Below are 24,418 nucleotides of genomic sequence, written 5' to 3' on the forward strand. Positions count from 1 at the left end.
CGAGCGACAGCAAAGCTTCCCGTTTCGTACTCACCAGCCGTTAAAGTGAAATTTCGCCCTGACAGAGCTAATTTCTTTTCCGCTTGGAAAAAAAGGCGCGCGGTTCGGACGAGGGATAACGTAACGAATCGCGGCCGTTTTTCCTGACCGCGGGTGGCTCGACGCGGTTCCGTTGCGACGGCCTAATTCCTCGTCGGCTCGTTATGAGCCGCAGAGCCGCGCGCACTTGTTACCCACGGTAAATTTACATTTCAAAACCGCGCGCGGCTCAAGCGCCCCGGCGAATGCACGTCGAAATTGACGCTGCGCCAGCCGTCGATTGAACTTCTCCTGCGAGCATGGGAAAATTATTACGGACAACCCGGCCAGCGGCTTATTTTTCACAGCGTAACGCTCATTTAATCGGCAATTCCCTACACTTCCTCGCTACCGTAACCGCATATTCCACGAATGCGGGTGTGCGCGCTCGTGGGCATTCACGCGTGGCGAACGCTGCCGGGAATGGAACCATGATACGCGGCACGGATCGCCAACGATTCGCACACGATCTTTGCACCTCTGCTGGGCGAAATTTTATCTTTGCGACAGCTAGAAGGACAGTAATTTGGAAGAGATACACGCAATAACGTTGCTTTAGGTTTAATTTCTTTGGAAATCGAAGTGTCGACAAAATGATTGTCGACGAGGTAAAGGTGACCTGATTAAGCTCTTGGCATTCGTGAATAAGATGCTAAGAAAGGCCTCGAGCGCAAAGGGTTAAGCCTCCAGTGCAAGCATTTAGACTTGAAGTTTCCGTTATACAAAATTATAATTGAATACTGCTGGTGCTACAAGGGTTACACAACGAGGATCCTCCTGAGCGCGTTCGATGGCGTGGAATACGTCTTTCCGCTTGGAGTAATGAACGTAATCAAGACGACCAGCCCAATAACTCTCGATAATTCAATGATCCACGGAGTTCAATACCACGCACCGCTGTGTTCTCTATCAAGGAATAAATCATGTTTGCGGCTGACTTTATCGTCTTGGCGGCGGCTAATCGACCGGTCAGCCTCGAATCAGAATGGAGATCCGCGACAGAACGCGTCCGGACGACTGAAACGGAGAACGCCCGCGAGCGTACAGCCAATGAAAGGGCCGACGTGTTTTATTGCTTCGCTGATACGCGAAAATAGGGGACCCTGCTGTCGACTGATCGCGACCTGGCACAATGGTACGCTCCTATACCGTTATTAATCATCGTTTCCTCGGCAGTATCACGCACCAACTCATGGCGAGTGCGCGTGTGCTCGCAATGGACAAACCATAGTTTGCACAAACTCGTAACAGAGGGCGTTCGATGAGAAGTAAGGAGAATCCTAAGTTAACCCAGAAATGGAAACCCTTTTGAGGTTCTTTTAAGAATAGTATATAACAGTACAAGTTCCAAAAGCTAAATGCTCATATTATCGATACATATCTTCTACCTGCATTACAGTGCGAGAAGGTATACAATATATAATGGTACACTGGCTCCGCGAATTCGATTAAAGCGTTCAAGTCTCGTTGAGACTTTCGAGATGTTCAAGAGCTCCAAGAATTCGATACTCTATAAAGATTCGATACTTTATAAAGATTCGACGCTTTATAATCTCGATCGTTGCGAATCCCCTCGATACAGAGGTTTCGAGCATCGCTGGCCGAGACTCGATTTTCCAACGGCGCCCGTCGGGAATCCCCTCTCGCGTCAGCTCCAATCGCGTTCTTCGTTTTCAATTAGCGAGGATGCCGGGAATTTGATCTAATATAGAGAGAAGGATTTCGACAGCAACGTCAGGCTTTCATCACCTTCGAAGCGGAACGATTCCGGGATTTCAAGGTAAACGTAATACCGACGTGATTAATGGATCGCGCGAAACCCTGTCGAAATTTGCTTCTTGATTAATCGAGTTCTGAAATTACTTTGCACTCGGAGCCGATGCGTCGGACAAAAATAGTTGGATAAAGGGGACACGTTTTGCTTCTTCCAGGCGGGCTGCTCGCGGTAAATTTTCCCGACAGGGGTCTCTCATAAGTTCCAAATGTCTCCTGCAAATTACAGTTTTTTTTTGTCCCCATCGCCAACCCCGAGCGGACCTTCGAGATTCTGGTCGAATCTTCTGGCTTTATCCGTTACCTTTCTCCCTTCCTCGCTCTTCTATCTCTTTTCCTCTCGCGGCCTTTTTTGCCAGCCCATTTCACCGAGTTATCGAAAAAACGATCTGCCAGGATCCACAATTTCAAGACGGATCTCCTCGCTGAACTCGAAATGAAACGAGTGGGAATCGGAATTCTTATTACCGTTCGTTTCCCTCCTTTCCGTTATATCTTTCCTCCGGCTCGAATACGATAAGGAATCTTGTCGAATTTCGTCTTTCCTATCGGTTGTAAATTTGAATGCGGTCGGCCGCCAGGACGTTCCTCGTTCGATTAAATTTCTCGACATTTTAATAGGATCTCGCGTTTACACACAAAAACACGGAATAACGCGCTCTTGAAAGAATATTTTAAATATGTATCACTCAGTTTTAACGGCATACCTTCTACTTGACTTCTTAGATAATGCAAATTCCTCTTAAGAAACTCTTGTCGACCTACCGCGGTGCAACCTTTGTTAAATTTTATTTAGTCCTTGAAAGCTCCGAGGGAAAAATGATGTTGTAACTTCCTACCGACGCAAAATAGCCAGCAGTTCGTTTATCGTGCCGCCGATCGAGTTAATTATGTAGCGAACTCGAAAGCCGTAATACCTTGGACGATAATAAGCCCCGCGAAGATAACGTCGGGTCTCGTTTTCATCAGAACTCGCGGATTATCGTTCGCTGTAGTGCACGCGAATGAAGCAACATTAATTACGGGATTTGTCCATGTGTTTTATCAATACCCTCGTCTAGTAAACCATTCATCGATGTACCTGCATATGACGCGGGGATACATAATTAACGATCCCCCCCACCCCCCTCTCATTGGACGTATTCGTTCGTTTTGTAGTCCCGATAAAATGGAATTGCATTTAAATATTTCCACTCTTTGCTTTACGTAAGGCCTCGAAATTTAAATAGAGAGGCTATTTAGTGTTGCACGTAGAAATTCATCGTTACTCAGCCGCGCATGTCCGACTCTTTACGCGCCAGCACTCCTGACCTCCGTTTCCTTTTCGAGGAAGTTTTCTCCGTCGCAGGAAGCCAGAAATAAATCTCTTTCTGAACGGGAATTATTACTGTCACAAATATTGAGACTCGGATGAGGAACGATCGAGTTTTTACGAGAGGGATCTCGTCGCGATAATATCGCAATACTTTGGCGCCATAGCCGCGAGGGAACGCGATGCAGAGTTGGAGCGATACGTGGTATCAGCAATATATAGTAAAGTCCAAAAGTACTCTGCCTGACCTATAAACGCATACGCGCAACCATCGACCAATATCGCGTTATGCACTCCCACTTTCGGGCCACGAGCGGCTCGAGTTTCATATTCGTGCCATAGAATTGTGTTTGAGTAATTGCGCCACGATGACAATGCATGCGCGCCATGGTAGACATACAGGGTTGATCATCTGAATAACACGTTTACTTTTGGTGATTGACAAGAGGGGTTTCAACGAGTCTTTCTGAATTTCGCGCGGGACATGATTTGATGAGAGTAGTTCTTTGTAGGTGGAGGTGAAAAGCAGGTGGATATCTATTAAATGAAACCCTCTGAAACACGTGACAATGGAGACCACCAGTGAGTAGTTCGTGACTGTAACATGTACTGAAAATCGATACGAAACTTTACATTCTGTAAAAGGTGTTTCGTGATTAGGCTGCGAACTTTTGGACCGCGCTATACGTATAGGCAAGGAGGTGTTACCGAGATCACGGGAAGACGCAGAAACTTTACCCTCGGGAGTCAAGGATCCCTTGAATTATGCTGTGCAAGGCACTTGAGTTACTCCAAGTTACAGTCTAATAACTGGGTAGGAGCGGATTGGCTGTTAGAGGGTCCACGGTTCTTAGCGAGATATAACGCTTTCTCTGTTTTATCAAACACGGATAAACGATAAGCTACCCGTCCAGTATTGGCTCGAACATGAAACTAATTCGAGGTTAAGCTGTAGCGAATTAACCTGTGCCTCGTATTACGGATCCGTGATCGCAGCAAGCTAACGTTATGCCCCGATTGCGTGTGACTGAACGATAGAATTCAACTCTAATCCAGAGATTCGAAGTCGGCTGGAAGCAAGTCGAGAAGACGAAAATAAATTCAATGAGGAGGTAGGAACATCTCCGAACCTGTACAATTCTAAAATACGACACCACTCGTTACCTATATTTCTCTTTATTATATGGCTTCGTAATAGCCTCCACGCGAAACCTGGTGAAGTTGAATTTTTGGTAACGGCAGCCATCGTTTATTGTTTTCGCGAATGCGAAACAAACATCGGTGTATCGATTGCTGTGCATCAATTTTTTCAATACGCGTGACTGGACATGGATGCCCAGGAATTCATATTTCACTCTCCAAGCGGAACAACAGAGGGAGAATCTCACGTAGCAAGTCGAATTGAAACCGATCGATCGACAGAGGCATAGGACTCCAGGATCTCCTTGCCGTTATCTCGAAACCTCGCCATTTGTCACGGTATAAGCCACGGGATGGAAGCTGGATTCTGAACTACGCCCGATGTGTCTCGTGAGATCTCGGGGTACAGGTGAAATCAAATCGAACCGGATTACACGAGACAACGCCGAGGCCCTTTCAAGCTAATCCTTCAGCGATCCGCCATGTTGGACTAATAAGACGAGTCATTATGACGGAGCGAGCTCTACAATTTCAGACGCTCTCCGATCAAGATCTCGCATTCGCCGTAATTAACGCGCAGCGTCGTCTTTGTGCATTGCGTTGATTCGTTCTGCCAGAAATGCATATCCACTTTCAGTATAGATTAACCTAAACGTTGTAGATCATCTTTAATCAATTTTCTATAATTAAAAGAAAGTTGAGGATGTGCTTGCATCGACTACGGCGTCTTCCAGCGAGCACATGTTAACATTGAATCACGAATGGCAAATAAACGAGAACGAGGTTTGCCTAGTATTTCCAAAGGATTTCTCCCAAAGCAAAGCAATAGACCGCCAAGAGGTAAACGAATATCTGAATTTCAACGCGACGTTCGTGCCACGATCAAAACGTTCTCGATGCTGTTGAACGCGGTATTCAATGCTCTCGAAGTACGAAAAGATAAAGGTGTGGGAAGTCGAGTGAATCGCTGCGACTACGGAATCTGCCCCATTTCCTGCACTCTTCGTGTCAATTGCATCCGCGCAATGGCTGTCCTTTGTTCGTTCAAAGGACAAGATTAACGTTCCCGTATTCACCATTTCTGTCCTCATATGTTATGTCCAAAAGCTTCTCGACTTTACCACTTCCGAGTCTATCGTGTTTAATTTTGCAGAAAAGTGTTGCTTCCTTTACATTAAAAATAATACTGTACAAGAGGAACTGTTACAAGAGGAAGTCGCTGAAATACACGAGAACAATCTGTAAAGAAATATGGACCGCGGAGGAAAACAGGAGAGCACAATAGTTATCCACGTCGATCGATACTTCTTTGTTACGTAACTAATTAGAAGACTTGGGCCAGCAATTATTTCCTTGAAACAGGTAACATTGTTCCATCTCTACTCTTTGGCCAGGAATTTGAAACAAAAGTGCCGGGAAAGACCGCTGAGAGCAAAGAACTTAGAGTATTCCGCTCTTAATTGGAGTCAACTGGTCACCGCCCTTTGACACGGATCACCACATCGGGAACTTTGTCAAATTCTCGAAATTGCTACTCTGGTTTCCAGTTTAATCATATTCGGATGAATGCCGTCGGTCAGTAATTGCACTACTCTTCGCTGGATCCGAGATTGGATTCTGAAATGGGTGGCCGATTGGTCGCAGCACTCGAGTTTCCTGACCGCAACTTCCAACACTATGGTTTGATAACGATGTCCGTGTCTTTTGACATAAATACAAATTACACGACGGTGTTGGCACATTATACATCCTTCGGTTATAAAAGCATAACGATACAATACAGAGCTCGTGTATGTATGCTACATGCTCGTATAGAAAATGAAAGGCTCTCAGTTTACGCCATTTTATTTCAACTAATGCTTTCCTCGTAATCCTTGCGCAATACCGACGATGGAATAATATCAAAATTTCGTTCATTGTCAGACTTTTGCATACTTAAAGCTGCTGTCGTCCGCGCTGAGTTCAGCTGCATATCCTTCCGCTTTGAGCTCGTTTAAACAGAACGAAATCCTCTGAAAAATTCCCCGCTCCGGTTCATTCCCGCCTCCGCGGTACTGTTTCTCCATAAAAAGTTACGAAATCGTGTGAAAAAGTCTCGCCCTCTCATCCGCATCCCTTCCTACGCGGCAGGAGACGTTGAATAATTTATAACGAAACCGCATCGAGCGTTACAATCATTTTTTCCTTCTTTTTTTCGAGTCACCTTAAATCTTGAAATTCATATTTTCCAAGCGGTAGACTGTGAAAACTTAATGCTGTTCCATTTGCCATTCGGTGTGCAACGTGAAATGGATAAAAAAAAAAAAAAAAAATGGTTGCTGCTTCTTTTTCCTTCATGAGCTGCACGCTCGCTGAATTGCTTCGTCGGAATTAGAACGACGCGCTCTCTTGAAACATTCATCCTTCCATTTCGGCTTTTACCCACTTTATTGAATTACGTTAACGAACGATCGTAGCCCTCTCCTCCCTTCTCGAACGTCAGCACGTAAAGCTGCAAATGGAAGATTTCTCGCCCGGGATCAATTGAAATTCTCACGATGGATTTTCACGCAATTTTTTCGACTTCATCGAGGCTCTCGAACTTCGAATCGAATCACGTTCGAAGCACCGTCAAAGATGGGTACAATTCGATCATACATAATAGATCAAAAATTTCGTCGATTTATTATACAGTGATTACTGCATCGGGCTGTTACATTTTTATATATTCTTTGGAAATATTTCATTGTACGATAAATATTTGATTTTCAGTTATTTTCCATTCTTTTATTATCTCTACTATTCGTGCTTCCAATGCATCGCGTTGAATTTTATTTATCCTTGTAAAATACCGGAAGCAAGCCAAAAGGACTCGACTTAATTCGTTTAACTTTATTCATTGTTAAAAATAGTTTATCTCGATAATAATTTTTTCCACCTCTGCTGCAAATTCTATCCATCTTCTCTAGAGACACTCGTGGGGCGATTGCATCGAGCACTGGTTTCAGTCAAATAGTCACCCCCTCGATGGTATCGACCGAACTGGATGCCTCTGCTCGGCTCCGTTTTAATTGCGGTTGCACGGACTCTTTAATGTCGATTCTGAAGCACCACGGACCGCTGACGCAGCCCCCTGCCACTTTGTTACATCCATCGGATAAATTATACAGATCGATACCCTTGATGGAGCATCTGTTTGCCGCGCTGCAACTCCATCGGCGTTTTTACCGCGCGTTTTCCTATCCATCAACGTGCGCCGGGCCTGGATCGAATGCAAACTTTCGCAGAGGGGCAACATAGACGATAAATCGGAAGAATCGACTTCAGGTGCGCTCGTCTACAACGTGAATTGCTCCGCGTTGTTAGAAGAATCGCGATACGAATCGAATTACCCGAGCTCGACGTGAATTCATACAGTGGCTCGAATCAGTATTCAGCCAGAGATGGACAGCAATTTATTCCAGTAATCGATGACGAATAAAAAAACTGTACACCGATTTATTGCCAACGTTTGAACACGCTTTCATTCGTTCGACGTGAAATATAATTTCGTTTCAGAATTCAGATTGTAATTTCAGTAATTTCAAGCATATTCGCCTACCTGTCGAACTGCGTGTAACTTAAAGTCGAAGGATATTCATTTACCGAGAAACATTCGGGGTGGAGGGGGATAAAGGATCGCAGTTAATGAAATAGGAACAGTGTTTCGTTGTGCGAAATCTATGTACTGTATATATCGTGGAAGAATTCAAATTAGATGCTGGTATCGATCCGATTCCGGCCGGGTGAGCGTCGAATGGGTGACGTAAATCAGCCAAAAAAGCTAAGCACTTTGCAACCAGGTAAAGAATTTTTGCTTCGGTCCGTCTCACGGATTTTCACTCCCTCGACGATCCTTTGATCTTAGGCGGCGAGTCATTTCCCACGTATACATAACTACGAAATACTATTACGTTACTGGGCTCGAGGGACCAAAGGAAGGGAAAAGGGAATAGAACATGACGTATACTTCCAGCTGCATAACGTCTTCCTGGCTTCACGTATTCCGTCTGTGCATCGAGGAAAATTTGGCTCAACGGCCACTCGTTCGTCGCGAATCCTCGTGAAGTTTCAAGAAATCCCAGTTTTGATATACAAAACTGATCATTTTCAAATCACATTTGCTCGTAGATTCGTCTCTTATCATGTTTTTTTTTCTTTATAGAAATGGTGGTAGCTTAATTCCAAACGTTTCACGAATCGCTAATAATTCATCACCGCAATACTTATCTCGATACTTTCCATTATCCGCCCACCACTTTTCCGCGTTCCCCTCGCTGGCAAACTTTTCAACATAACGGTTGCCCCAAGTGTTATCCGACGTGTATAATTGCCGGGGAAAGTCTACGAGGTGAATCACCCAATTCGGCCACATTAAATTACTTGCGAACTGTTTATTGCGCGAACAAATGTTTCAAACGAAAGTACAATGGACAGTATGTCGCTTTTGCTTTTGTTTATTTATTTATTAATCCAACGAGGAGAACGCGTCGTCACGGCATGAGGCTATAACTACCGAAACACGTACTTCAACGTGTACGAATTTAGCTCGTTAACCAATTACTCACTTCCATTAAGCGTAATGGACGTCATTCCTCGCGTCACACAAATTACAAATTATTCCAGAAACATCTAGGTAATTAGCAACTTCTGATTCCACATAGTAAGTGTCCGCTCGACGTTTCATAACGTTTCGAGTAACAGAGCATACTCATAACCACACCATGCGATAAACCTCTTTTTCACACAACGTACAATTTACGAGTAACTCAAGGAGATGAATCTCCGTGACTCGCCCCGTATAGCGAAGGCGTAACCGCAGAAGAAAAATCCTGCAGGACAACCTGAACGCCTCGCATCTTCCCGCATTTCCACTGTCGGTCCAGAAACGAGTAAATAACGCGAAATCTCTGGGGAAAACAATACTACCCGCATCTCCGCCGTTCAAAATAAACTTTATCATTCACGTCCGGCCCCGTTTGCCGAGTAATTCCCTCGTTTCCTGTGTGCGTCACGGCCACGTCGCGTATTCATTTGTCATGAAGCGCTAAGGCACATATGGACCGCACACAGTAAATGGATAACATTTCTATATTCTAATAATAGCTAATCAATAAAGTCGACGTATAGCTATCCACTTTTGCCGTTCTTTTACGTGCATACAGGCGTAGCATTACATAAAATAGTCCAACTTTGGAAACGTGCCTTTTTGGTATTATTAGGCTTGATTATAAGTTCTTATAGCTTTCTTGAAGCATCGCGAATGAGAAATTCTTTATGTTTGCAGCGATGTCACTAACAAAATTTGTTAGATTCGCGATGCAAAGGGTTCCGAGTGCAAAGGGTTAATAATCGATAGTATAAGCAGAGAAAGTATAGAAAATTAATTGAAAAACCTTATAATGCATGAATTGCTTCGAAAGTCCAAAAGTGTGCTTTCCTTCCTTCAATCGATTCAGTCGTGCAGCTCATGTTCTGGTGAATCGTTATGGTACTGACCTTCATAAAACCTGTACGCGCGACTCCTATATGACAAATTTCAACGACGCGCTTAACAACGCAATGGAACCAATTTCAGGGGACGCTCGCGTCGGCGTGGCGAGGAACGAAGACTCACCCTCGTGAAATTCCTTCCATCTAATACCCCATTAACCGCATACCGCGCCCTACACTATAAAACGAGCGATAAAAAAGGAGGAAGGACTCGAAATTAGCCGGCACATCTGTCACCGCGATAGCGAGAATCTCAGGGACGGGGGCAACTCCCCCAAGCGACGATGGACGACGACCGTATCGGCCAATCGCCGGGTAATCTGTTTAGGTTTGCTCATTTGACACGCGTGACTAACCGCGATTCAACGCGGGTCGTCTTTCACCGGCCTCTGGGGGCCTACGACAGGGAATCGCTTATGAGCGCGACAGATGCGCCCACGGATCATCCTCAAAGTACACAGAATCTCATCCTGCATGTTTTATGCAAGCAGGGGATGGGGCTGCATTCGCGGGCTCAACATTTCCTAATTCGATCTGCGTCGTGGGTTTCCAGCATTGCGCAATTCTTATTTCCATTAATATTAAACACCGTGACGCTTTCGTCGCGCTTATTGGGAGAACGGTATATCAAAATTCATCTCGATAATTTTCGCAGGTTGCATTATAAATGAGATAAGATGTGAGGAATTTATCATTCGAAGAGCTTTATAGACGATGCGCCAAGGGTAAGAAATCGATCTTTGCCTTGCGTCAAGCCACCCAGAATTTTCGCAGGAGAAAGAGAGACACGATTGCGTCTGTGTGCGTTACAAGGGAACCCGAGATAGGAATTTTGGACGCGCTGGGTGCACAGGCACTCTTTCGCCGAGTCCCACTTTTATTGGCCTGCTTTCGCGAAAACGCGTCGCGAATTTATTTTCACCCCGTCGAGGAGCGCACCATCCGTTACATCACGACCCTGGGTTAACGACTTAAGTCGAAACAGGGACAGAGGCGGCTTAGCCCGGATTTACGCGAGCGTATTTACGTTTACGCGTGGCCACGAGCCTTGTAAAAGGGAATCCATAGCCGAGCACTGGTGAGTCATCGAAAATTTTAAACCCCCGCCCGATATGACGGCTCCCCTGGTTTGCGGCTTCTAAAGAATGCTAATTGTCATATTTTATTTGTCCGGCAGAGTCGTAAGCCAAGCAAAGCCGATCGGCTTACCGCCGTGCGTCCGCGTTTAAACAGACGAGCGCGCAAATTTTCATTAATTCTGCGATTCAAATCTGATGCGCGTATACTAACGGGGCCTTGTTGCTTCGTTCGTACGACGATCGAAGATAATTCATAGATAAACGTAGTAATATCCTCTCGGGTAAAGAACATTCGTTTCTTCGTTGTATCCGTAACAGTGGAAACGTTAAGATAAGTGACTGGTAGAACATCCGCGAACCTTTATGTTCGATTAATTTTTAACGAAAAGTTGTCCGTTCGTAGGTAGAATATGAAAATTTGCATTACCCGAGGCGCCGCCCAACGCTTTGCAATTCAACGACGGGAATCGTTTATCGCAAATGGACGCGCGTTATCGTTACGATTCGCGTGCTGCTCGGATACCTACAGCGCCTCTAATTAAAAACAGAAACGGTCGAGAGATAAGGTATTCGTGATGCAAAATAAGTAAGCTAGACACCGATGTCGGGGAGATTCGAGTGTACACTCGGGCACGGCTGAAATTGTTCATTTGCGAAACGTTCTCCGCTGGTTCGGCTGCTTGTTTGCTACGGATATTGCAAGATTAAAAGTGCGGAAAGTTCACGCGAGAATTTTACACCATCGAAAATCCTAGGATTAGATTCGCTCCACAATTTAACGTTTCACACACGCCGTTTCATGACGTTTTAACTTTATTGCAGCCCTTTGATGCAAATGTAGAAGCTTGAAACTCCACGAAACACACGCTGGGCTTAATTATTGCCTTCTGAAATAATTTATTGATATCAGGACAGACAGTTGTAGTGGTATTATAAACTTTTCACGTACATTTAAGTTCAGTTTAATTTCATTCATAAGTAATCCGCAGTGCGAATAAAATTTTCAACGAAATCTCGAGGAACATACTACCGACCAGCTTGGACTATAATGTGTTTCGCAGTTTATAGTATCTCGTACGAGATAAGTTCGCGAATACTTCATAGTGGACTACCGTTGTAATAGTTTATCGCGCCCGTGCAATATATTTTCATTAAAGTTTATGCAAGATAGCTGCGCCGAGCTAATTAAAAACGGGAATAGTTGACAACACGGTTATTAACGAGTACTACGTCTACGCGTGTGTTAGGTCAGACGATCACGCGCGTGTATTTATTATACTTCATTTTAGTATCGTATTTTTATTCCATCAACGGTCGACCACGAAATTTGAATAAATTTCCGGTTCGAACCAAATTGAGAGACGACAAAAAATTATGATTCTACCGAATATTTCGGAGTAGCTTGAAAAGATTTATGTCGAAATTGCCTCATGCAGGCAACTACTGTACGCTTTTTAAGCCATTGCGAGGTATTTCTCCAGACGTGAGCCACGGTGCAGCGATTCTCCAACGGGAATAACGTCGCGGGAACGAAATATTCTTACAGGTTCAAGTTTTGTATCGATCTCACAACGCGGTTACCGGCAATGGTCGCTTTGAAGCCAGAAACTCGACGTGCTGGTACCGTGCCTCGGTGGAACGAATGGCATAAAAGATCGATCGAGTAAGCTGCAGGAAGATCGAACGGGGGAGGTAGAAATAACGTCAGGATGGTCTGTTTTCCGAGAAATCGAAAGGACGTCGACGATGGGACGGGGGTGAAGAGGTGGTGTTCCATCGGATTTCTCGCTACTCTTAGGCGTATCATCTTGCACGCGTATAGAAAGAAAAAGGTAATGTATCGGCGAAAGAGGGTACAGAAATTCGCGAGAACCACTCACGGTATTGAGGATGAAATTATGTTCGGAGGGGTGAAAGGAAGGTTACACGTTCGCTTTGGCCTCAAAGTGCGATCGACTTTATATCGAAAAACCACTTATCCGTCGACAAAACCTTCCCGCAGGCTTTTACTGTTGCCACGATTGACGCGTGTCTGCGCCGCACAATGCTTTTCCCAAACGTAGCCTGATCGAGTTCACCCTCTAAACTAAGTCAGTTTTGCCAAGTACCATTTTACGTCGCAATTATAAATTATACCATCGGTAAAATATCACCGATACTGTATCAATTTATGGTACGTATTCCATACGTATATATTCCGTCCGTATATATCATTTTGCGTACAGTTTCCACGTTTGGGGCCCCTGGGAACGACCTCTAAAACGACTCGAAATGAAGTCACTTCCGATGAGGTTTCCCGGATACCGAAAGAGACATAAGCCTGATATAGTTAGCGGGATCCGATAAGTCTTCCCGCTCGGTTTCGAGACAAGGGTTGCAGGTAGCCGCAGGGTGGCACGAAGGGTTGCTTTCCCACTGGGAACGGCAACGTCTGACCGTTTCATTACCCACGTTATACCCTCCAGCTGGTAATTACCAGTCGAACGCGATATTCGTCACGCCATCTGTCCTATCTCAGGAGGTCGCCTAGCTGCCGAGGGAAAAAATGGCGAGTCGACCTGTTTCTGGGTGCAACGAACGTCGTACTGTTACGTGAAAACGAAACTCGATGCGAGAAATTTTCTCTGGAGACCCCGCTGCAATTGCGAGCTTTCAGGTTTCAGGGAGAACCTTTCGGAAATTAACGATAATAAAAACAAACACTACCAATCGTACCATGATCAGAGAAAAGCAATATTTTTACTTGTTTGCAGTGCGAATAAATTTGTATTCGTAACTGGCTGAACAAAGTTCAAAATTTGAATTCTAAAGACAAATGTGGTAAATGATAACATTCACTGCACACAGGTGTGACGAATACACCTAACGTCGTCCCACAGGGCAGAAAGAGTGAAGGAATTCACCTCCTGGTGGCACATCAATCGGTAAGCCGTTCGCGAGTGGTTGCATTTCCGACTAACGCTTCGAAGTCGATAGCTGACAAAGAAAAATCCTCGCGCAGTAAAATATTACTCGAGAAATAAATACTTTAGCGCGATAGAGGTAAGTCACGACTCGAAGAGCGTGTACACGTTGGTTTACTTTAAAAGACAGCGGAATCGACTGCGAAGGGGCGAAAGGTCAAGCAGAGGATGGGACACCAAGGGTGGTCTCGCGAGCAATTTTCAGACAATTTCAGGTAATAACTTTTGCATGTAAAATTACTGTAATACGTTTTCCCCGACGGGTCGGTAAGTTGGTGTACGTTATGCAAAGGCCAGACTCTTCCTCCTTCTCTCTTTCGCTTGGATGATAATGGCCAGGGTTGTACCGCGGGGTCAACCTTCCGGATGCTACTTACTAGTGCTCATCCTCCAACCCCTTTTCCTGTACCCTTTTCTCTCTCACTCTTCCGCTCTTTCACTCTCGTTCGTTTTGCATTCGTTTACGAGCGTCGCCGCCTCTTCCCAGACTGTTTCCAATTGCATGTCCTATCTGGCTCCCTTGTTCAGGACACTGAATCCGTCGCCTGATACTGTAGTCGTTCGTATTAACGTTTTCCAATTAGAACGTTATTACCATTCGCAGAATCTCTTCCAAACTTTTAGCCAACGTACATTTTCCACTGACTTTTCCCCAGCGAGCACTATTTCATCGCGGAAACATAATTTTCTACTCGAATTTACCCGAGCATAAATTAATCCATTCAGGATACGATTTCAAGGAGCATTCGAAACGAATTCGTTAAATCAGGACGGCGTAGTAGCCGAGTTATAAGAGCCGCAACGCCGGCTGAAACGCGAGACCGTTCGTTACTGTGAGTGTCTTCGTCGTTAGATTTCAGGTTGTAGCGCGGATGGTAGAGTAGTTTCGTAGCGGAGCTTGAATTTCCGCGACGCTAGTCTGAAAAGAGGCCGAATGAATGGAGAGGAAATCTGAGATTCATGCGGATATCAACCGAAAAGGAAGAGGCGAACGTGCTGTTTCTATTCGGCCGAAGGTTGCCCTTTTATTGAAACGTTTAAAACGTAGCGACACAGTATCGTACATTCAAACGTAATTAACAATTATCGCGAAACCATTGTCGCTAGCCAAATTAGGTCGTGAATTATTCAGAAACGTGTAGGGTCAGTCGAGACCTCGGAGGATTAATTCAGAACGATGGATAGACCTGAAAATAAATTTCGCGGTGCGCCCATGGAAAGGGGTGTCTTTTGTCCAGTACTAACGGAAATGAAACGGAAAACAAAGCTCCTCGTTAAGAGCGCCACCTTTTTATTCGTGTCCCGTAAAAATTGAACAATAAAGGCATTGGAGAATGAACTCGATTTCAAATCAGCGTCACAGAGGGAACTTGTCACGAGTTCACGGTCGCTTTAACCGGTTGTACGGTTTTCCTGTGAACTCGCGAAATAATTGTCACACCCTATCATCTGCGAGAAAATATTCCAATATTTTTACCGCAACCGTATCGGACTAGGCGCAAAGATGCATGCTATTTCGCCACTGGTTTTTCGTAATTAAAACACAGCAACGGACACTGAAGCCCGCCACAGAGATTTCATTGTGCGCTTGGACCGCAACTGGACGCGTTAATGGGGTTTTATTTTTCAACTTCGTCTAGGGTTTCGAGCATAATAAATATTGACTCATTTTGATACTCGAGTTTCCTGTACTTACGGCTATTCTCGTTTGTCAGGAACAAAAAATGAATTTTATTGTAACCACAAGCGGAAATCGTGATAAGAATGAAATAAGGGAGAACTTAGTTATAGAGCGTGTTTGACCAGAACTAACTGTTTCTACTTGCGCTGGCCAGTGTAATCACTGGCGGTTGTACAGTATTAATATTATCTGTTTTCCATCGATGTTCCCGCCCTGTAATTACCTGTTTGGATAGATAATTCTGTACTACCAGGAATAGTTACGTACAGTTGTAGAAATAATCAATAATGATTAGACCAATAATGATCCTGTTCTCGATGAAATAAAGAAATTCTTTGCTATCGTTGAGTATGAATGTATACCGAAGTGTTCTTTTGAAAAAGTCCAACAATATCGAGGACAGATTTCCCGTGACATTGCTAATCTACAATCTCCGTGCATGATAAGCTTTATTAGCTAGTTACACAAATGGTCGCGCCATGGAATAATGGTCTGCCACGTTTTTATTGGCAGAGGCATTTTTCAAATGGTCTGCTTTTATTACCGTGTTACGCTATCGGAACGCTGAAGTAATGCGCGGGCAGCGCTCATAAAATTTCTGGAGCTACGGAGTTCTTATTAGCCGTGATAAAATTTGCGGCCCTTCGCAGCCCCGCTTTTTATTCTCATAATCGACCACACTTGCAAACGTTCGTTAATATGCTTCAGCGTGGGTTCTGGTTACCTCTGATTTTTCTCAGACTTTGGGTTTTTTCGTTCGGTTTAAAAACGAATATTCTCCCCGTGTGATCACAGGTGTAAAAATCAAGGTATGGCAAAATTGACACAAGAGAACAGCTTAAACAATATCGACTCGATAATCCTCATTAATTGAATCGTAGACGGATCTGAAATAACTAATTATTATTTTAATGCGTAATTACTTATGTTAATGCACACGATGATGACGGAATAATTAATGCAAAACCATTAATTACGGTGATGCGAATTCAACGAAAGGAAATCAGATGTACCGTTTACATTTAATTCGATCAAAATATCTTCGTACGCATTCAATTTGAAAACAACAACAGCTGCGTTTATCAACTTCGCGTAACTCTCGATACAATACTCGCAAGGTGGACAAATTATTTGGTATCAGGACAATCGCTGCACGCAACAGACAATGACGAACGTTACGCCACGCCACCTGCCATAATTTAACAAGATTGAAAGCCGCGTATTAATGTAACCTTGTTACTGCATGTTAATTATCGTTGCTCCGTCCTTGATCTATAGCGGAGCTTAAATTATGGCTCGTGGCCCAAACGCTGCCCACCGGATATTATTGTTCAATATTTACAGAGTTAGCACGGTTCGTCATCCTTTTAACCGTTGGAAGCCAGAAGGCAAAAGCGTGCAGCTTTAAAATTTCCACGTCTCTTTTTTCGTTATTCATCTCGCGGCAAAGGAGACGATCCGAACGAAGTGGACGAATCGCGAACGGATCGATGATTCGTGAACGGTAACGACTCGTTCAATTAATCTCAGAGACCCGGATGAGAAAGATCCGCGTACGTTTCTCCGGGGCGCCCTTAAAGAATCCTCGTTCAACGCAAAGATTAAATGGGGAAAAGTAATTCCTTTGGCGGTTTCCTGATACCTGCTACAATCTCGACGATCCAATTGAACCGGTGCCCAGGTAGCGGTGATCGGTGCTAATGCGGCATACCTAGTGTAAAGCCTTATTCAGCCGGCAAGATTACTGCCTAATACACACGATAAGGATTATAGCGGGTGGGGGATCCGTTCGCTAAATGAAATAGCTGGTCGATCCGATGTGAAACGGTGGCGATGGTGTCGCGTACGTACACGGATTCCTCTCGTCTTTGAATAATTAAGCTTCTTTGGCTCTCGGGTCAATTGCACCGAGTCAGGTCTCCGACTTTATCAAAGGTACATTATTTATTCGCTAGCCGTTGAATTAAACGCTGCGAACGCGCAAGCATCGAGCGTTTCCTGGATCGCCTGTTAGCTGCTTTTACACCCACGCTTTTCCTTTGCGTCCATCCCTCTTCTTCCGGAATTGGAATTTCTCTCTGTACCTCAACGCGCGCTGTGCAACTACCTGTCCCGTCGCTTTCGTTGTTTTATTTAGACTTCTCCGTGGTTGCCGTTTACTCCTTTGTTGCCTTGTGTTCGTTCGTTCCTTTATCCTGTTCCTTTCCTGTCTTTTTCTTTCATTGTCCACCTCTCTTGGGATTACTACTCGGGATTGCGTTTCTTTTCGCTTTTGTATCCGTCTAAAAGTACGCGGTAGTTCGTTAGACGGACACAACTTTCTCCTAATTATCAAAGAGCACTCGGGAAGAAACACAAAGGTTGCTGGACACGGAACCGCGACTGATGTAATTACGGTTACGGCAACTAATCTCTCCGTTTCTCATACTTCCTCATCGCGACTTTGTAATGTAATTTCGGTCATACAATTTCTATAGAAATTTGTTTCGAGGAATGATACGCGATTTACGTATGTTTCACGAGGAAAGTCAATCGTGAATTCAACCATAACATTCCCTTACATCTCGTGTATATTAGGTTATTCCTTTTTATCGGAATAAACGGAATTTATTTTTATAATTATATAGGACAAAATACGTTATAAAATTATTCTCGTGTTGCTACCAGTGTCGATAATTATCAGGGTTTGTAATTCATTCGACAAATGGAGCAAAATACTATATCGTCGAACGCGACATATCGCGTAACGTTGAATTAATTACTTTTCGGCATGGCTATCTTGCGTTGCGTTTAACGATGCATTTATAATAAACCGTTAACGCGGAAATTGCGTATAACGTTGGTTCGCGCGAAGTCAACACACCCTGAGCGGCTTAATAACTTATGTAGACGATCCGTCATCGAATTAAACCCGACCTCCGCAACCGTACCCTTTTAATGCAGCCTCGACGAACATCTGTTCCTTCCTAAGGGTTTCGATAACATCGTTTTGGCAGTCTTGCATCGATTTCAAACCCGTCGTGCCGCTCTCGCGAGCACACAGACTGTACATCGCGTTTCACCGTGCGACGTTGCATTCACCACTCGGCGAACACGGCTACAAAACATATTCTCCGTGTATTCCTTGCGTTCCTGATGTATTATTGTAGGTTAATCGATTCAAATTTGCATGTATATTCAAATGTACTCCGCGCAACGGTATCACGGGTTCTTCTATCCACGACCTAATTCGAAATAGTTGACCCGTTCCCGGCGCGTCCGTGATATTATTACAGGGGATTAGTTGCCGCATCTCCGTACTTTTCCATTACCAGGGATTTCCCTGTCATGTGTATACCGGGTAACGTTATTACTATTAACACGGAACAACTTTTATCCAACCAACTGCAACCGGTACGCGCGCGTTACGTTGGGGTAAAATGAAAAAAATAAATAAACAAAAAGGCACACATACACACACACCCGCGCGCGCGCGGGGGGCGAGGGGAGGGGGGGGAGAAAGGAAACACAAAGTTTGTTGGGTTATTCGAGCTTACGTACACGTAAATGCATACACAGCGCGCGTATCACCGCTTCCAGGAAGCCATCGTGGCATCTGCGTCCAATTACACGACCAACCGAATATCCACGAAACCGAATAAAACACGGTGACCTATCAGAAATACCGTAATTCTGTGGTACGTCCGGCGAATTTCCAACGAAAAACACGACGGTGCCGGTATTCGGATGTAATACCCGTTTTGTTCTCGTATATGGAACACACGGGTGCGCAGAGGGGGATGAGAATATCGTGAGAAAAATTGTTCGTCGCCTGGTCTGGCCACCATTAGGCTGGCAGTCGAATGTCCCGACAGTATTCTCGCAGGTGAGAGAAAATGCAACCGGGGGCACGTCCAAGAATCATTATTGGCTCCCGAGCGTCAACGTCCAACGACGAAATGGAATTTTTTACAATGGCTGACACCTGCGGGTCACGTTCCAGGGATAAAAATGCGATCGAGACGAAGGAGAAAATGAAAAGCCATCGTTTCTCTCTTCCGCAATTTTCCCGCCTGATTGCCGTTTATTCGAAACTCGGCGATAAATAAATCTCTCGAATAGGGACCGAAACGGACGTGTAATTCGCCGATCAAATATTCCGGCTTGTTTAATAGATTAAACTCAAAATTTATTTTACGCGCGCGATGAGATTTTTCACGAATAAATCCTTTCGCGTTGTCGAACATAGGAAAACGATTTCTTCGTCCTTTCTGAAAATTTCAAGTCTTCGGAATATGCTCGTGAAGCATTATGGCAGAACTCAAAAAGTTGGCAAACTCTTCGTCGAGCTATGTACACTCTTCGATTCTGTACACGAAACTTTAAAACGAATTGGAATTTTTCAACGCGTGAACATTACAGTGAACGTTTCTCTGTTGTCCGCGAAGATTCTCCATTTCCAGTCAAAAGGTTACCAGATTTCATGCAAGACACAAGGAAAGTGTGAAACTGATAGGTGAAATCATTTTCTTTAAACAAAACTCGGAAGAACGTGGATTTCAGTTGGATCCTCGAATTTGAATTGAAGTCCTCCTGCAATTAATAAAACTGTACCTCTTAATTTTTCGCTGGAGACCTCTTTCGTTAGAGACCCTGACGCAAACGTCGATAAATGGAATCGCAATTAACAAAGTGGCTAAACTGTCGACACGCGGAGTCGTCTGCATAGCGCTCGACTAATTGTAATAAAAGTAATTAATTATCTATCCATTGCCCCTCTTCCGCAATCGCGTCAATACCGATAGTCCCAGAAACGACGACATATCGTTCACCTCTCTCCCATCCCTTTCATCCTCTTCGCCACACGAGCTTCCGCCAAGCTGCCTACGCGTTATATTAATTCAATTTAGACATAGTCGCGCGTCACGTTCCCGAACTGTTATAATCGATGTCCAGTAATAATACGGGATTAGCAGTTATTACAGGCTCGAGCTATTCCCCACGTTTAATTAACACTGTAATTGCGAGGTCGCCACGAAAGAACAGGCGTAGCGTCGTCGATTCATCGAGTCCTCCAGGATTTCACGTCGATTTTCGAGCCAAATAAACAGTGATGAAAATGCAAAAAAAAAAAAAAGAATACTCTCGTATCGAGTGGATTTTTTAATATAATTTAAAAGAAAAGAAACATTTATTTCGAATAAAGACAGGTCGAAAATTAATGGACGCGGAAGTATTGTTCCATAGAATTTAAAACTAAATTTGTATCTATGATATGCTGCGATGCAATTTTTGTGGCCAAGGAATATAATATTCTTTTATACGTCGGCAGCTCAAGTTGACGGGTCGCCAACGGTGAATAAATATAAAGTGGCAGGCAGTTTACATTTCAGTTGTCCAGGATAAAAATTGTTAAATATCTCCAGGAAAAAGTCCCTTCAGCTATACGTAGAACACTGTATACCAGCTTTATTTTTCCTTTAAAAATCCAACCACTGCAAACTACAACGCGCTTGACTGCGATTGCAGTTCATTCGGTCTGTCGGGCAACATTTCAATTGTGCACTCTGGGGATAAAGAAACAACACGGTTTAGCATTATACACACAGGAAGCTTACAACAAAATAAAACATTCACATCTTCCTCTGGCGGGTGTACCTACCGCGTTTCTTAATTGGAATTACGACCTGCGCTAATTTTAAAATTCTAGCGATTAATTCTTTCCTAATCCTGCTTTATTTAATCGCGCGAGCAGATATAACCAGAGTAAGATCATTTAAACACTTCGCGTAATCGCGCGTTCTTTATGCGATTATATCGAAACGTGAAACTTTTACTCTCTTTGCAATTTGTCGTGATGGAGTGGAAAATTGACTAGCAATTTGTAATTACTTCTCTCCACGGTATACGAATTATGCAGGATGTCCGGAAAATGAGGCTCGAAATGCTCGATCGAAATCATCCGTGAATATGATTTAAGCGATCGCCAGGAGGCAACAGAACCGAAAGAACGGGACGCTCGTATAACAAGGAAGCTCCGGAGGGTCGACGTACACAAAATAGCTTGGCGATACGAGCGCGCTAATTAAGTTTCCGCGTTATTCGCAATTAGCGAGCAATTTATTTGCGCGGCCGTCGAAAAATCAGCGAACATCCCCGGGCCTGGCAGCGCTTCGAAAACGCTTCGCGGGAGCCATTGTTTCTAAGCTCGTCGTAGAACAAGCGGTGGCGTAATCTCCTCTTTCGGGTGTTGTGCATTCAGCGGTGTACGAAACGTTCTGTGTATTTCGAAATAACCAGGCCCGTTCGATCGATAGAAAGCAATTGCCGAAATTACGCTTCGGGAATGAAGATGAATTGTTGACTGCCAGCGAATCGGTCGGCTCGAGTGGCCGTTATGCTCGAAATCCCGCCTATGCTGCTGTCGTTTCGCCCCGCGGAATGATAATCCGCGCGAAACACCGGCATCGAGCAAAACTTCCGTCTGGGAAAAGTGGGCCTCTCCAATTGCTTCTACCCCTGTCTCTTCGACCAACACCCGACGCTATGATTCGCGTCACGCGCGATAGAAGAATTACGGAAACGATCTCACCAAATTACACGAGGCCAGTGTTCCCCGCTAACGAAAGATTAAATCTATTGTCATTCCGTGATCCATGTATGTTGACACACTGAACACGTTTCGTATCAGTGTATGCTTAGGATTTAAGTTAAACATGCCATCGTGTATTCCACGCGATGTTAATCTGAATAGTTACAGTTCGAAACAGTTCACACGGATAATTGTAACATCCTATCAGTTTCATTCCATTCCTATTTATTCTGATCTTTGTGTAAGCGTTCTAGATTACACACTCAAGAGCTAATCTAAACAGTAACGCTTTTAACGAAATCCACTCTTCATTTGGTTTCTTGCAAATCGCGCCACGAAGAGGAAGAGACAAGATTGCATAAAATAGCCAGGTTAGGAGCCGTAGAGCTAGCAGACAAGAATCATGCGGCTGATTACATATTACGTCGGAAACAATTGGATTGAGTTTCTCAGTTATAATGTTTTCGAAGACAGCCCCTTTCGTCGTCCAACCCCTCGCCGTACTTCGCGTCACGCACGAAGGAAGAATTACGGGAACGATCCACACCAAATTACACGGGCGAGTGTCCCTCCTAACGTTTCACGGTAATTGCGCTGCCATGACTCGAGATTACGGTATTTATCGAGCACACCGGAATAAAATCGACCTGGACGAAAAGCACATCGAGATCCTAAGCGCGAAACGCCGCACGAACGACTGCCTTCGTTTCAATTAATTCGAGCATTTAATGTACGGGTACGCCACTTGCTCGATTCCAGCGAAAAGGACAACAACACGCGATGCTCGCACATATCGATGTCAAACTGACGGATCCCTCCCAAAGGAACATGGTAAACAATTCCCATTGGTTGGCGCGCAGTTTGTTTCCTTAATTGAAATGAAAAATAGATACTTTACGTAGATAACGCGATCCATTTCCTACAAATTGGTAGCCGCGTAAATATGTGATGTAATACGATTGTTAGATTTTTATCTTCGTTCTTTATATAGATAGGGAATTCTTATTAAATTCTTTCATTCATAACAGCATCTGTTTTTGCCCTCAAAGAACCAATTATGTTGTTCTCCTCTGAAGGAGTATTACATGGAGTAAAGGAGAAACAAGCTAGAATTTATTTGAAAATATAGAAGCACAGGAGAACCTCGATTATCCGGATTAAACAAGAGATAAGGATTTTCACGTACAGACGTTCTCAAACAACGAAACTATATTACTCTCAACTGTATGTAATTTTATATTTCTGTTCCAAGTTTCTAATAAAGCATTCGTGGACTCATTTTTGTACGAGGTACTCGTACTCTTTTTAGTCACAGAACACGCTGAATGAGTTTATACGGAAAACCCATGGGACGCTGTATAAATAATACTAGACTTGCACGAATTTCTTCTGCCCCTTTTACAGTGGACGCGCGGGAAGTCTATTACGAATCGAAGCGAAACAGAATTGGGGAACCGTAGAAGTGTAGGGCAAATATTGTAACGCGCTAAAAGTAAACTATCTTTTGTCCCTGAGAATTCGAAGGTATTCGATCAAGCGCAGCCCGTTTTTAGTTTCGCTCGCTATGACGCGTAGAAAGCTCAGGCCAATTCAATTTCGTAATCAGAGAAATCCTCTCCGGAGTGTACATAAATTTTTCGAAAGCCTAGCTTATTCAGCAAGGAGAGTGGGTTGCTTATTTGACGGAAAAATTTGATGCTGGATCCTCCGATAGCCGCGAAACGAATGGGGCTTCAGCTTTCAACCCTCGAGACTTTACTTGTTGATCTATTCAATACACCTTCGTTTATTATTTTTATACTATTTTTAGGATTCACATTAAACAGAGAACTTGATCAAATTATACAATCCCATCTTTCAATCAGTCTAGCTAGGAGACAGAAATTCGAAATGAAATCGCGAAACCAACTGAAAACCCTTGTGTATTGACGCACGAGGTCGCGCATATTAGTCATACAAATAAAGCGATCCCATTGTTACGCGGGAAACAAAGTCCTATAATTAGTAACAATATACGCCAGCATTACGCAAAATATTTGCGCGAGTTTGACACTAATGCAAGTATCAACGACGTAACGAACGTGATGTTACGTGCATGCAACATTGTATATGAGTACGTACGAGCTGTCCGTTATGAAGTTACCCTAGATTCATTTTTGATAAAATGGAATTCCATCGAATAATGGGGCTACTTTATAGGCGAATAATGAAACCTGAATTGGATTTGCTGTCAATGCCAAAAATTGAAAATTCTCAAGCAAAAAATATCGTGGTATTCGTTAGTAAAATACTATGTAAAAACATGTGCTG

The 24,418-nt window shown here is 43.9% G+C and overlaps 1 protein-coding gene across 5 annotated transcripts in view; it reads right to left on the bottom strand.

The window, feature by feature from the left end:
* The window catches only part of LOC128873725 (neural cell adhesion molecule 2-like), a 62,446-nt gene that overhangs the window by 36,372 nt on the left and 1,656 nt on the right, over window positions 1-24,418 (bottom strand). Inside the window, exon 1 of one of the 5 annotated variants that reach the window (XM_054117494.1) lies at window positions 14,234-14,626. The exons of the other annotated variants lie outside the window; for them this stretch is intronic. Coding sequence (XP_053973469.1) covers window positions 14,234-14,243 — 10 coding nt within the window. The 5' untranslated portion in view covers window positions 14,244-14,626. Of the gene's footprint in view, window positions 1-14,233; window positions 14,627-24,418 lie in introns of those variants that run through there. 5 annotated transcript variants of the gene reach the window in all.

The sequence above is a fragment of the Hylaeus volcanicus genome, chromosome 3, assembly GCF_026283585.1.
Source record: "Hylaeus volcanicus isolate JK05 chromosome 3, UHH_iyHylVolc1.0_haploid, whole genome shotgun sequence".
In the NCBI taxonomy this organism is placed as follows: Eukaryota; Metazoa; Arthropoda; class Insecta; order Hymenoptera; family Colletidae; genus Hylaeus; species Hylaeus volcanicus.